Here is a 14,312-nt window from a genome sequence, read left to right on the forward strand (position 1 = left end):
ATGAGCTGTGTGTCTAATAAACATTTAAGATATTTTTTTTAAATTGGCTGGCAACAAAGGCTAGATTCACATTACCAGGGCTCAGAGTTTTTCCTGGTTAGGTCACCTGTTAAGGAGAAACTCATGGCACACTACAGTTTTGCATGGTATGTATCTACTTCACCAGTGATTCAGAACTTTCAAGTGCCAAACAATCCAGTCAGAGAAAATGTATGCATGCAACTCACATGAAAGAATTGATCAAGTGATTTAGAAACGTTATTTATTTTGGTTGTCATACGTTTTTTTAATCAATGTACAAATCACAAGGATTAAAATTCACATACAAAATGTCACAACTGAATTCATCACAATATTGTCTCCTTTCTATCAATCATCAAAGGAGGAAACAAGAAAATCAAGATCAGAACAGTTTCCACTTAATAGGCTCTTACATTGCATCATTACTCAAAATGAGTTGTGTGCTTCTCAGAGACATGCCAAAAAGAGCATGCAGCTCAAATTATGTTTGAAATCTGACAGTGTTTCTTCCTTCTATCTTCATGAATTGGTATTGCAAGATGGGGGTTGGTAGTGGTTGTGGTGGTGTTATTGCCACTCCATTAATCTAAATTACATTCCTGCTCAGTTCAACCATGTCCGATTATCTCGTCACAGTGCCAGACTTATCCAGCCCGTCGAACCCCCATTGTTTTAGGTGAATCAATGCTAACTTTAGCCTGTGGCGGCTATAGCAAAGTAATGAAGGGCTGCAGTCACTCCTAGTCCAAGGTAAGAGAAAGATTAAAGAATTTGTCTTTAAAGGATAGAAAACCAGGATATGTATTTCCACTTCAAACTCTCAACTTTGCATCAGTGTTCTTTTCATTCAAAAGTATTGTCACTCTACATCCTCCTACTTGCATTCATCCTACTTTCTCCATTCAGCCATATTCAATCACCTCCAATATCAGAATTTCATCACAGGAAGCTGTCCTTGATGGCGCCAGGTTTCTCCAGTGCACTTTTCCGGCGAGCGGCAGCTTCCAGGATCTTCTTGCGGGGCCCCAGTTGGATGCGGATGCCCTTGAGGTCATCGTCGGAACAGAGCATCAGCGCCTCCAGGTCCAGCTGTTCACGGGTGAAGGCTGGGGAGAAGTCTGGCAGGGAGATGGATGAGAGGAAGGCATCCAGCGGGGAGGTCTCCTCATCCTGGTCGTCATCCAGGCCGATCTCCTCCTGGTTCCAGGGCAGGTCGTCGTCCTCCTCGTCCTCAACAAAGCCTGTGTCCTCCCCTTCTGTGTCGAACCCCTCCCTGCGGATGAGGAAGCCCAGGTTTTCATTGTTCCCACTGGGGAAGTCGTCGGGCTCTATCCCCATCTCCATGGAGAAGTTCTTCCTGAAGACCATGTTCCCCAGGCCGGGCCGTTTGAAGATGGACTCCTTGGCTCCTGGGCCATCTCCTCCTTCGTCATCGTCATTAACGTCATCATCAGTGAATCTTCTCATCCCTCCGTCCTCTTCCTCATCGATCTCGTCCTGCTCGGAGAAAACGCCCATGAACTCAGGCTTCCCAGAGAGGGTGCCGTTCTCCTGCTTGACGAAGATGACGTTCCCGTCTCTTCCCACCTTCTCCGTTGTTCCTTTATCCTTTTTCCCGAATATTCTCTGGAGGGTCCCCTTCGACCGGGCCGTAAGCGAGCCTGAGGTATCAGAGGCAATCAGCTTGGAGAACTGCTCGTTCACACTATTGATGGTGCCCATCTTGGAGAACGACGGAGATGCCGTGCTGGCCTCTGACACTGACCCTTGGTACATCTTATCCATCTTGCTCTTGTGCCTTTTTTTGACCCTCTCACACAGCTTCACCCGCATTTCAGCCTCTTTGGTGGCCTCCTTCTTCAGCCTGGCCACTTTCTTGGCATTCTGGATGGTCTGCTGTGATGCGGCACTGTCCAGGAATCGCACGCAGTCCATGCGGTCGCCCGACGCTGCCACGTCCATAGCTGTGTGGAAGTCGTTGTCCTGGGAGAAGAGGTTGGCGCCGAAGTTGACCAGGAAGCTGAGGATGTGCATGTGACCATTGGTGGCGGCGTGGTGCAGCGGCGTGTTGCCCCAGATGTCGCTCCTGTTGGGGTCCCCTCTGAAAGAACACAGAAACATCTGTCCGTCAATCAACAAACCAATTAATCAACCAACCAATCATACATTTCTATGACAAGATTAGATAAAATATGTTTTATCTCTGTGATTTCTGTTCAGCTTTGGCTCATGTTGTAAGTAAAAAAAAGTCACTCCAGATGAGTACATGGACAAGGCTGCACTGACAAGGCTGCACTGAAGGAAAGCCTTTGTTCAACTAGGAGAACTGACTTTGGTATGTTTGCTTTTAGATTATTCCACAGTTTTTCTGTGAGTATTGTTTTCTAAACACTGAAATGTCATTATTGACTCCCTGATTTGAAGTTATGGAATTCATCTTGATCATTTGTGTAATCATCGCTTTCTGGAATGACGGTGATGCTACCAGATTGTCTTTGTCCCTCTCCTCCACAGAGCAGTCTCAGGTACAGTAGGCCTACTCTACACCTTCACTGTGTGTGTGTGTGTGTGTGTTCATTTGACAGCTCCCAGTCTGAGGTTTCTTTCTCTTTTTACTCTCGGATCTGAACGGGTCTCTAGGATCCGAACCGGCACGTGTCTGTTTGGGTCTGTTTTTCCACAGGCCTTTTTCAGAACTGGTCTGACTGTCCTGGGTTCCATTCGGAATGGGTATCTGTTTTTTTGTTTGATGAAACATTTCAGATTGGGTGGGAAAGCCACAGATCCAATGCGCAACTTTTTAGACCTGTGAAGACCTCTACCTCAAACCCGGTATCAATGCTGAGGATATGAGAGTGGAGTGGTTTAGACTTCCCCACCCAGGCTCTGCTGTTCATCTTTACCAATACTGAAGTGACAACTAAGGATCAGATGGTCTCCTACAGGGGAAGTACAGAACTGTTTAAAGACTAACTGAAAAGATGCAACACCTTGAAACTGACCAGGGTACAAGGCAATGATGATGGGTTTTATCAAGTACTTTACTAAGACAAAGTCCAGGTATGATGATCTCCCCATGGAAGTCTGTATTAAAGGTAAGGTTACATTTTCTGTCAAATGCAATAACCTATACAGTCTGCCTTATAACATGTATTCATTTTCTCAAAACCTCACTTCAGTAATTTAAATCCTGTATACCTTTGTGTCTGTAGCTGTTGGCTCCCAGCCAGTGATCTCAATTGAGGAGCTGAGAAGGGTAGTCATTGTTCCGAGGTGTAAATCTAAAGGCTGGTATCCAGGACATTGAGGGAACCAAATTGTATGGTTGGTATTCAGAGATATAAAGGAACACTGAGGGATTCTACTCTGCCAAACTAAAGGTCACTCAACAGGAGACAAACAGAAAATTATTTGATAGGCATTGTTCAACAGAGCCCGCTCAATGAAGTGAGGAAGACAGAATTTCACATTCCTAGTCAGCTGTTCCGGTGTGTTAAGTACATATGTGAAGATGAAAATCATTAAGGGATATTTTGGGGGTGCTCTCTAGTGTTTCTCTTGCTGGTTGCTGTCACATTCGTTGAAATGAACGGACCAAGGCACAGCGTGCATAGAGTTCCACATGTGTATTAAAATGAAACTCAACAACAACAACAACAACAACAACAACAACAACAACAACAACAACAACAACAACAACAACAACAACAACAACAACAACAACAACAACAACAAAGCCATAATGACTGGCGTGCTCACAGGCACTACACAAAAACAAGATCCCAAACTAAGGTGGGAAAAAAGGCTGCCTAAGTATGATCCCCAATCAGAGACAACAATAGACAGCTGCCTCTGATTGGGAACCATACCCAGCCAACAAAGAAATAGAAAAACTAGAATGCCCACCCAAATCACACCCCGACCTAAACAAATTGAGAAATAAAAAGGCTCTCTAAGGTCAGCGCGTGACAGTTTCTTCTACTGTGGACTATCTGTGACCATCTGCCGTCTAAAATATAAAGGATCAAGTTAAACAGCAGTGGGATGACCTCAGGAAAATTAAAACCTCACCAAGGAACTACTTCTAGTCAAAGATGAATGCATTTTAGCTCATGGTGAGCAAAGGGGTCTCATTCAAGAGAGGGATCGCATCAATGAAGACCTCAACTGTCAGCTGAAAAACCTAACTGAGGAGCAGGATCAGATCAAATAAGCTGATTGTACTCATTAATCAGTTGTGAACAGGAAGGGGTAAAGATCTTGAAACCATTCAAAAACATTCAGTGAATGTGACTCTAGACCCTGATATGGCACATCACCGTCTCATTCTATCTGAGGATGGAAACAAGTGGAACATGGAAATATACATCAGACACTGCCAAGCAAGAGAGGTTTGATACTTTTCTCAGTGTCCTGAGAAGGGGGGGGCTTTTCCTCTGGGAGATTTTACTATGAGGTGCAGGTTAAGGGGAAGACTGAATTGGATTTTGGAGTGGCCAGAGAGCCCATCAATAGAAAGGGTATGAGAACACTGAGTGCTGAGGATGGATCCTGGATTTTGTGTCTGAGGAATGGGAATGAGTACATGATTCTCGCTAATCTTCCTGTCTCGCTCTCCCTGAGAGAGAAGCCCCAGAAGGTGGGGGTATTTGTGGATTATGAGAAGGGTCAGGTCTTCATCTACAATGTGGAGGCCAGGACTCATATCTACTCTTTCACCGGCTCCACCGTCACTGAGAAACGATATCCTATCTCCAGACCCTGTGGCAGCATAAAATATAAGACCCATGATCATCTCTCCTGTAGAAGATACTGACACTGACTGATTCTATAATGGATGTCACTGTCTGACAGTTTGAACAAAGCAAGGCAAATTAACTGTTTTGAGAGTGATAACTTTTGCTTTTCAGTTTGAGTGACCTGTAATTTGTTTATCATTATATCTTTTGCATGGAGGTTTACAACTTCAGGAGAAATGTAAATCCAAACTGTATCAATCAATTAAATGTATTTATAAAGCCCTTCTTACATCAGCTGATGTCACAAAGTGCTGTACAGAAACCCAGTCTAAAACTCCAAACAGCAAGCAATGCAGGTGTAGAAGCACGGTGGCTGGGAAAAAACTCCCTAGAAAGGCCAGAACCTAGGAAGAAACCTAGAGAGGAACCAGGCTATGTGTTGTGGCCAGTTCTCTTCTGGCTGTGCCGGGTGGAGATTATAACAGAACATGGCCAAGATGTTCAAATGTTCATAGATGACCAGCAGGGTCAAATAATAATAATCACAGTGGTTATCGAGGGTGCAACAGGTCAGCACGTCAGGAGTAAATGTCAGTTGGCTTTTCATAGATTATTACCATGTATTATTTGTAACAGTGAATAACGTGTTTTCTGTATTTTTAAGGTATATTGCAGATATTGTGAAAAACCTTTATCTACACAGTGTACAAAACATTATGAAGACCTTCCTAATCTTGAGTTGCACCCCATTTGCCCTTAAAACAGCCTCAATTCAACGGGCATGGACTCTACAAGGTGTCAAAATTGTTCCACATGGATGCTGGCCCATGTTGACTCCAATTCTTCCCACAGATGTGTCAAGTTGGCTGGATGTCCTTTTGGTGGTGGACCATTCTTGATACACACAGGAAACTATTGAGAGTGAAAAACACAGCAGCATTGCAGTTCTTGAAACACTTAAATTGGTGCACCTGGAACCTACTATCATACCCTGTTAAAAGGCATTTAAATATTTTGTCTAGCCCATTCACCCTCTGAATGGCAAACATACACAATCCATGTCTCAATTGTCTCAATGTATAAACATTCTTCTTCAACCTGTCTCCCCCCTTCAGCTACACTGATTGAAGTGGATTTAAAAGGTGACATCAATAAGGCATCATAGACTGACCAGGTGAATCCAGGTGAAAGCTATGTCATGGAAATAGCAGGTGCTCCTAATGTTTTGTACACTCAGTGTCTATAGACATGTATACATATTAACACATACAGTGGGGAGAACAAGTATTTGATACACTGCCGATTTTGCAGGTTTTCCTACTTACAAAGCATGTAGAGGTCTGTAATTTTTATCATAGGTACACTTCAACTATGAGAGACGGAATCTAAAACAAAAATGACTTGTAAGTAATTAAATTGCATTTTATTGCATGACATAAGTACTTGATACATCAGAAATCAGAATGTTTTTTTTATTTTAATCTTTTTCTCCCCAATTTCGTGGTATCCAATTGTTGTAGTAGCTACTATCTTGTCTCATCGCTACAACTCCCGTACGGGCTCGAGAGAGACGAAGGTTGAAAGTCATGCGTCCTCCGATACTCAACCCAACCAGCCGCACTGCTTCTTAACACAGCGCGCCTCCAACCCGGAAGCCAGCCGCACCAATGTGTCGGAGGATACACCGTGCACCTGGCAACCTTGGTTAGCGCGCACTGCGCCCGGTCCGCCACAGGAGTCGCTGGTGCACGATGAGACAAGGACATCCCTACCGACCAAGCCCTCCCTAACCCGGACGACGCTAGGCCAATTGTGCGTCGCCCCACGGACCTCCCAGTCGCGGCCGGTTACGACAGAGCCTGGGCGCGAACCCAGGGACTCTGATGGCACAGCTGGCGCTGCAGTACAGCGCCCTTAACCACTGCGCCACCCGGGAGGCCCTCGCACTGCTTCTTAACACTGCACGCATCCAACCCGGAAGCCAGCCGCACCAATGTGTCGGAGGAAACACTGTGCACCTGGCAACCTTGGTTAGCACGCACAGGTGCAGTTCTTAAAGAAGAACTACCAGGTCTGTGAGAGCCGGAATTCTTACTGGTTGGTAGGTGATCAAATGCTTATGTCATGCAATAAAATGCAAATTAATTACTTAAAAATCATACAATGTGATTTTCCGGATTTTTGTTTTAGATTCCGTCTCTCACAGTTGAAGTGTACCCATGATAAAAATGACAGACCTCTACATGCTTTGTGAGTAGGAAAACCTGCAAAATCGGCAGTGTATCAAATACTTGTTCTCCCCATTGTATGTCCATATCAACCTGAATCTAACAATACAATATAATGAACAACACTTGAAAACGAAATAATGAGTCATTAACTGATGTTGTATAATAGCATTCCTATAATAAATGAATGAAAAAGGACTGCCACCAACGTTATCCTCATGAAGAACAAACCAACCCTTCCTTATGGGTTAATTGGTAAGCCATTAAGAATGAAAGTCCTTTGTGCCATCACGACCTCTATAAAACTCCCGATTGCAGTATCTTAGCAACAGGTGATCATTAAACCGAGTTTGTTGCAGTACATCCTACTGCTAACGCCCAACATGGAAATACGCAGCTATGATCACAAAGGTATGATTGACATCATTCCAATCATTATAGAAAAATACACTGAGTTCAATGTTATGAAAACTTTGTAATCCATTGTTTGTGTGATTCAATTAAATAATCAAGCAATTGGTCGGTTGTCATCTTGACAGAAATAAATAAGAGAGATGAAAATCAGGTCTGTTTTTTTCCTGCAGTATGAAAGCAGGGGAAATCTGCCAGGGGAATGAAGGGCTCTATTGTTTGTCATTAATTACATGATTCCCCTTGGCTGATTACATATTTGGCTCTGCTTATGGGAAAATGTGGTCTAATGTGGGGGGACAGTTTCAGAGTGGCATGCATGTCTAATACACAACAATAACATGGGTAAAATGTGACATGGACATACAGTACATTGTAGAATATAGTTCAAATCTCAGAGGCATTCAGTCACCATTTGAGGACGGTGGTTTAAGTTGATAGAGAAACCTGTGAGGTTGAAACCCATGTGACACAGCTAACTGCACCTCTCTCACCTATAAATCCTTAATGAGGGTAGCCTCTAGTAGGTTCATGGGCATCAGGAAGGTGGTGATGGGCATTCCTTCTATCACTTGAATTAACAATAAAGTCCACCTTTGCTCTTCGTTCAAGTATTTGTTTTGGAAACAAGCAGCAGTGCTGGGAATAGGATCAGCATTAGGCCACGTCCGGACTTTTATCCTCCAACTGCATCCCTCCCAACAAAACATGTCATCAATATTAAAGGAGATACAATATTACAGTATTCATTGGACTGGTACTATAGGTTTTGTGACTGTTTTGTAGGTTACTGGAGGATGCCTTTATTGTTGTGTTTTAGCAACTCATCAATGTAGATTTGAGATTGGAAATATCCGTTCTCATACCAGGAAGACTTCATCAAGGTAATGACAGTAATGGACAAGGACTAGGAAGAGGTCAAAAGGTAAACCATAACCTATAGCTTCTATCCTTCCTCCTCATGTCAGGCAGAGTTTCTGCTATTTTTTCATTGGATTAGAAGTCAATTGATCTAAACATACATAGGGTAAATTAAATTAAAAGAGGTCCAAATAAATTCACATTGTAATAGTTTAGACTTAGTTAAATCAGTTGACTAATATGAGAAAAATCATTTCTGAATTAGGTTTCAATTGATTGGAATTAGTGATTGTAAAAACGTCACAATAGGTATATATTGCTAATATGCCACTTAACATATTTTGGGATTGTAGGTATGGGAAGGTAGGCTATGACTTCTGAATATCAACTGCACTCACCCTCGGCTACATATAAGTTGAAGGGCCTCGACGTGTCCATGAAAAGCAGCCCATAGCGTAGGCGTCATCCCGTCCTCGTCCGGAGAATTCAGGTCTTTCCTGGTAGCCTCTTTCAAGAGGTCCAGGTAGCCATCGATCGCTGCTTTGTGGTACCTAGACATGTTTACTCTGTGTTTAGAACGCTACACTGTGAAATTAAATAAAAAGGCACGTCTTTTAGCAGAAGAAATCTGGCATTTTGTTCTTCCTTCCAGCGCGTTGGAGCGCCACAATTGCGCATCGGAGATGTGAGTGGTTTGGTCAGAGCGCTGGGCGTCATCATATCGGTGGAACTCACTGCCATAAAACAAAAGCAAAGTCCATTTGGGATTTGTCATGCAGTCCCATTGAGGAAATTCAAGAATCTACAATTGATATGATGAGAGAAGTTATTAGGCTACTGTATAGGCCTAGGTCACATGTTGCTAAATGATGGAATGGCAATGACAGAGACAATATATAGTCAAAATATGTTAAATTAATTGTGCATATATATCAGTAGGCTTTTATTCATAAAATGTCACGAGGTCATAAAACAGGACAGTGGCCATACCTGGCTAGGCGCGCTTTGAACTCAAGCGCAAAAAGAAAGCCGTACAAATCTCAGGTGGCCTAAAGTACTCCATTCCAGTAGATGGCAGTATCGCCCTTTAGAGCGTTCTGAACTCTGACTGACTGCACCACCAAAATTAGTTATTAGGAAGCAGAAATCTCCACAACGAAATTTGACTTATTTATGGCACTGTCAGAGTACACAAAAGCCACTCAGCCACTCATCATGGAATGACAGCAGGTAAACGTACTCCACCACAACCAGTCTCACCGCAAGAAACTCAACCACCGGTTGTTTGAACAGGGTGCTCTGCAATCGCTGACCGATTTGGCATTCGTACTAGATCGACGCTCTGCGGCCCTAAAGAATCGGAGATGTCCGACAATGGTGCCTCAGCGATCAACCTTCTGTCTTATGAGACACTGGTACACGCCGTGGCAGGTGCAGTGGTAAGGACATCTCAACGTAGTTTGCCTATGTATGAACAGTCCTTTAATAATAAAGACAAGGCCAAAACGTTCGAATAACTACACTGAAATGTTACAACCGGTGCCTCTAGCAAGTTTGTTAGCATACTGTGTCAGATTGTATCAACTTTGTGAATTTTGTCGTGTAACTTAGGTTTAACTACCCGTCTATATTCTATATATCATAATGTTATTTGCTTCTAGGGTAGCATGACGGCGATGTCCGTCTTCTTTCCTTTGGATACAGCGAGGATCAGACTTCAGGGTGAGTTGTAGAGTAATTGGTGGTACATACTGACTGCTGATAACCATCTTTGTTGTCAATGTGGCCATACTTGTCTGCTATAATGTTGGACTCTGCACCCAAGGGTCAGTGAGTTCACAAGGAAATGAGTGATGGATATATAGAAGTGGAAACATTGACAAGAAAGACCTTACCATTGCATGAGCATACCAGAGCTGCAGCCTACTTCCAATGTTACAATAATGTAACAAAATGACAATCCCTTTTCTGCCTTCGTTTTCTGTTGCAGTGGATGAGAATCGGAAGTCCAAATCGACTGCCATTCTCCTGGCTGAAATAGCAAAGGAGGAAGGCCTGTGAGTATTGTATGGAACTGTACACCTACTTTACTACAATTTATAATCCACCTTAGATTGCGTAAAATCAATTGACTGGAAAGGAAAGCTGGCCTCGTACCACTGCAATACAGGGCTTTCACTGGGCTGTTGTACCCATAGATCTAGAATAGAGTAGTAGAATGGCCATTCCTTTCAGTTCAAAGCAATGTCCATTCCACCCATTGTATTTCTATGACTACTTTTGTGTTGGGCCAGGAGTTTTCCCCAGTCAGATCACATGCACAGGAAAAACTCCTAGTCCTGGGTTCCCATGGCCCAATGACTGACTTTGTGTATTTCCCTGGTCTTTCTCCCCTCCCAGGTTGTCTCTGTACAGAGGCTGGTTCCCAGTCATCTCCAGTCTGTGCTGCTCCAACTTTGTCTACTTCTACACCTTCAACACGCTGAAGAAAGTCATGGTGGGTAATCAGGGCCGGTCCAGACCGGGAAAAGACCTTCTCATGGGCTTCATCTCAGGTAGGAGGACCGAACAGGGAACTTTTAGTGGTAATGGCTAAGTCACTATCAACCTACTGCCACCTATTTTGATGGACTCTAAGTCATTGATGTAGTTATATTAGGAAAGGGGAGTCTGAGAGGTGATTAACAGAGAGATTCATTGAAGAAAGTAGATTTAACCTCCATATTTAAATGTCTTTCTGTTGCCCAAGTTGTGTGTTTTTCCCCCAGGGGCAGTGAACGTGCTCCTGACCACGCCCATGTGGGTGGTCAACACCCGGCTCAAGCTGCAGGGGGCAAAGTTCAGGAACGAAGACCTCCAGCAGACCCACTACAGAGGCATCTTTGGTGTGTGTCTGTCTATTTGTGTTATTCACTGTCTCTTTTCAGTACTAATAAAATGTGACTTGCTATCATCATACAATGTGTGTTTTCGATTGCAGATGCTTTCTCGCAGATCATAGCCAGGGAGGGAGTGGGGACTCTTTGGAACGGTACACTGCCTTCTCTGGTGCTGGTCTTCAACCCTGCAGTTGTGTTCATGTTCTATGAAGCCATGAAGAGGAGAGCAGGCAGAGGAGGGAGGAAGGTGAGGGAAGGAGAGGAGGGAGCCAACTTTGACACCTCTGTGGCATGTCTGAGTGTCAGTCATGCTGAAGGTTTTTAAGCCTTTGTTTTGTTTTTGTCTGCTCCTAGATTACATCAGCAGAGATCTTTCTCATTGGCGCTGTGGCCAAGGCCATCGCTACCACGGCGACGTATCCCCTGCAGACCGTCCAGGCCATTCTAAGGGTAAACATCTCTAAATGCACACACCTGCTAACTGAACACTCATAGCAGTGTTTCCCCAACGCTTCCCATCAAACTGTGTCTGACATCATGATTATGTACTGCTCAGTAAAATAAGTCCGTATTTCCTGTACTCACAGCTCATTTTGTTGATTAAATTACTGTCTTTCTATCCCCCCAGTTTGGGCAGCACAAAGCTGAGGGCAAGGGAGGTCTACTGGGCAGTCTCCGAAACATAGTCTACCTACTTATGGACAGAATCAAGTGAGTAGATCTCACACACACAATGGAACTCTTGCGTCTCAACAGTCTGACTACTGCAATGTGGTGGGACACTTTCAGACCGTCTTGTGCCAATGAGTATGTCTTGTGTTGATCCATGGACGTGTTCCCTCCCTGTCCTCTCCCCTGCAGGAGGCATGGTGTGCTGGGCTTATACAAAGGCCTGGAGGCCAAACTGCTCCAGACGGTACTAACGGCAGCCCTCATGTTTGTGGTGTATGAGAAGATCACCGCAGCCACCTTCAAGGTCATGGGCATCAACAAGAAACTGAAGCACTGAGGTGTGAGCGGGCCCTTAGACCTCAACCTGCACTGGCTATACAACAGTGGTCACCACCCACCCTGGTCCCGGAGAGGAGCTCAGAGGGTGTGCCGGGTTTTGTTCCTGCCCAGCAATGAAACCCCTGGTTCAACGTTCAGATTGACCTATTACCACGTATCTGGAACTTGATTCTGGTGTGTTTAGCACTGGGTTATGACAAAAGCCTACACACCTGTCTCCAAGATGAGGGTTGGTGACCACTGGGCTACTGACTCCCCATCCCAACTTCCCTTTCCTCAATCCCAACATACACCTCAACCAGAGATGGTGTCTCTCCTCCTCTCTTTTCCCCTTACACTCAGAGGTTTATTCCACATACAGTATTGATATCTGTCTTCCCTACGCTGCCAATATGGGTGAATCTCTCTGGAAATGGTTGTACATGGTCTTATAGGAGGTGCCATAACTGTCCAGCATATGCATTCTGTGGCAATTTTATTATACCTGAATGAATGGCATTGCAGTTGAAGCTTGTTATGCTTTCTCCACCACTATTACCCTGGAGTGCTGATAACAACTAGCAGTTTTACTAGCCAACTCCTTTTGGCTTAGATGTTGTCTTGCCAAATAGTTGCTTAGAAAGACGATGCCAAACAACTATTTGCTTAACAAGCTTGGACAATGCCCAAGCGAGTGAAGAGCAATATTCTCAAGAACTTTGAGGGCTTGAGTGAAGCATCAAGGTATTTGCAGACATGGCTATATTCTATTTAAATCTCTGTATATGTCACGGTGCTCCTTCAGCCCTGCGTTAAGACCACTGCAAACCCTTTCCGGAGAGATGTTACTGCTCTTGAAAAGTAGGTGTTGATTTCTCAGCTGGCTGGGACAGTTTGGTGGCTACAGTTGAAGTTGGTAGTTTACATACACCTTAGCCAAATACATTTAAACTCACAATTCCTGACATTTAATCCTAGTAAAAATTCCCAGTATTAGGTCAGTTGGGATCACCACTTTATTTTAAGAATGTGAAATGTCAGAATAGAGTGATTTATTTCAGCTTTTATTTCTTTCATCACATTTCCAGTGGGTCAGAAGTTTACATACACTCAATTAGTATTTGGTAGCATTGCCTTTGTTTAACTTGGGTCAAACGTTTCGGGTAGCCTTCCACAAGCTTCCTACAATAAGTTGGGTGAATTTTTGCCCATTCCTCCTTACAGAGCTGGTGTAACTGAGTCAGGTTTGTAGGCCTCCTTGCTCGCACACGCTTTTTATCTCTGCCCACAAATTTTCTATAGGATTGAGGTCAGGGCTTTGATGGCCACTCCAATACCTTGACTTTGTTGTCCTTAAGCCATTTTGCCACAACTTTGGAAGTATGCCTGGGGTCATTGTCCATTTGGAAAACCCATTTGCGACCAAGCTTTAACTTCCTGACTGATGTCTTGAGATGTTGCTTCAATATATCCACATAATTATCCATCCTCATGATGCCATCTATTTTGTGAAGTGCACCAGTCCCTCCTGCCACAAAGCACCCCCACAACATGATGCTGCCACCCCCGTGCTTCATGGTTGGGATGGTGTTCTTCGGCTTGCAAGCATCCCTTTTTTCCTCCAAACATAACGATGGTCATTATGGCCAAACAGTTCTATTTTTGTTTCATCAGACCAGAGGACATTTCTCCACAAAGTACGATCTTTGTCCCCATGTGCAGTTGCAAACCGTAGTCTGGCTTTTTTATGTCGGTTTTGGAGCAGTGGCTTCTGCCTTGCGGAGCGGACTTTCAGGTTATGTCGATATAGGACTAGTTTTACTATGGATATGAATACTTTTGTACCGGTTTCCTCCAGCATCTTCACAAGGTCCTTTGCTGCTGTTCTGGGATTGATTTTCACTTTTCGATTTGCACCAAAATACGTTCATCTCTAGGAGACAGAACGTGTCTCTTTCCTGAGCGGTATGATGGCTGTGTGGTCCCATGGTGTTTATAATTGTGTACTATTGTTTGTATAGATGAATCTGGTACCTTCAGGCGTTTGGAAATTGCTCCCAAGGATGAACCAGACTTGTGTAGGTCTACAATTTCTTTCTGAGGTCTTGGCTGATTTCTTTTGATTTTCCCATGATGTCAAGCAAAGTGGCACTGAGTTTGAAGGTAGGCCTTGAAATACATCC

The 14,312-nt window shown here is 43.9% G+C and overlaps 2 protein-coding genes across 2 annotated transcripts; one reads left to right on the plus strand and one right to left on the minus strand.

Moving 5' to 3' along the window:
- Positions 1-245: 245 nt before the first annotated feature.
- On the minus strand, positions 246-8,979 carry LOC110538752 (ankyrin repeat and SAM domain-containing protein 4B-like). The gene is made up of 2 exons (XM_036939330.1): positions 8,659-8,979; positions 246-2,122 (listed from the first exon to the last, which is right to left on the minus strand). Exons 1-2 carry the CDS (start codon positions 8,817-8,819, stop codon positions 961-963), a joined length of 1,323 nt encoding a protein of 440 aa, XP_036795225.1. The 5' UTR covers positions 8,820-8,979; the 3' UTR covers positions 246-960.
- A 360-nt stretch (positions 8,980-9,339) lies between these two features.
- On the plus strand, positions 9,340-13,155 carry LOC110538753 (peroxisomal membrane protein PMP34). The gene is made up of 9 exons (XM_036939331.1): positions 9,340-9,699; positions 9,922-9,982; positions 10,251-10,317; positions 10,661-10,815; positions 11,029-11,145; positions 11,241-11,386; positions 11,494-11,589; positions 11,768-11,850; positions 12,001-13,155. The coding sequence occupies exons 1-9, from the start codon at positions 9,625-9,627 to the stop codon at positions 12,146-12,148; spliced, it is 948 nt and encodes a 315-aa protein (XP_036795226.1). The 5' UTR covers positions 9,340-9,624; the 3' UTR covers positions 12,149-13,155.
- The last annotated feature ends 1,157 nt before the right edge of the window (positions 13,156-14,312 follow it).

Source organism: Oncorhynchus mykiss, chromosome 12, assembly GCF_013265735.2.
Source record: "Oncorhynchus mykiss isolate Arlee chromosome 12, USDA_OmykA_1.1, whole genome shotgun sequence".
Classification (NCBI taxonomy): Eukaryota; Metazoa; Chordata; class Actinopteri; order Salmoniformes; family Salmonidae; genus Oncorhynchus; species Oncorhynchus mykiss.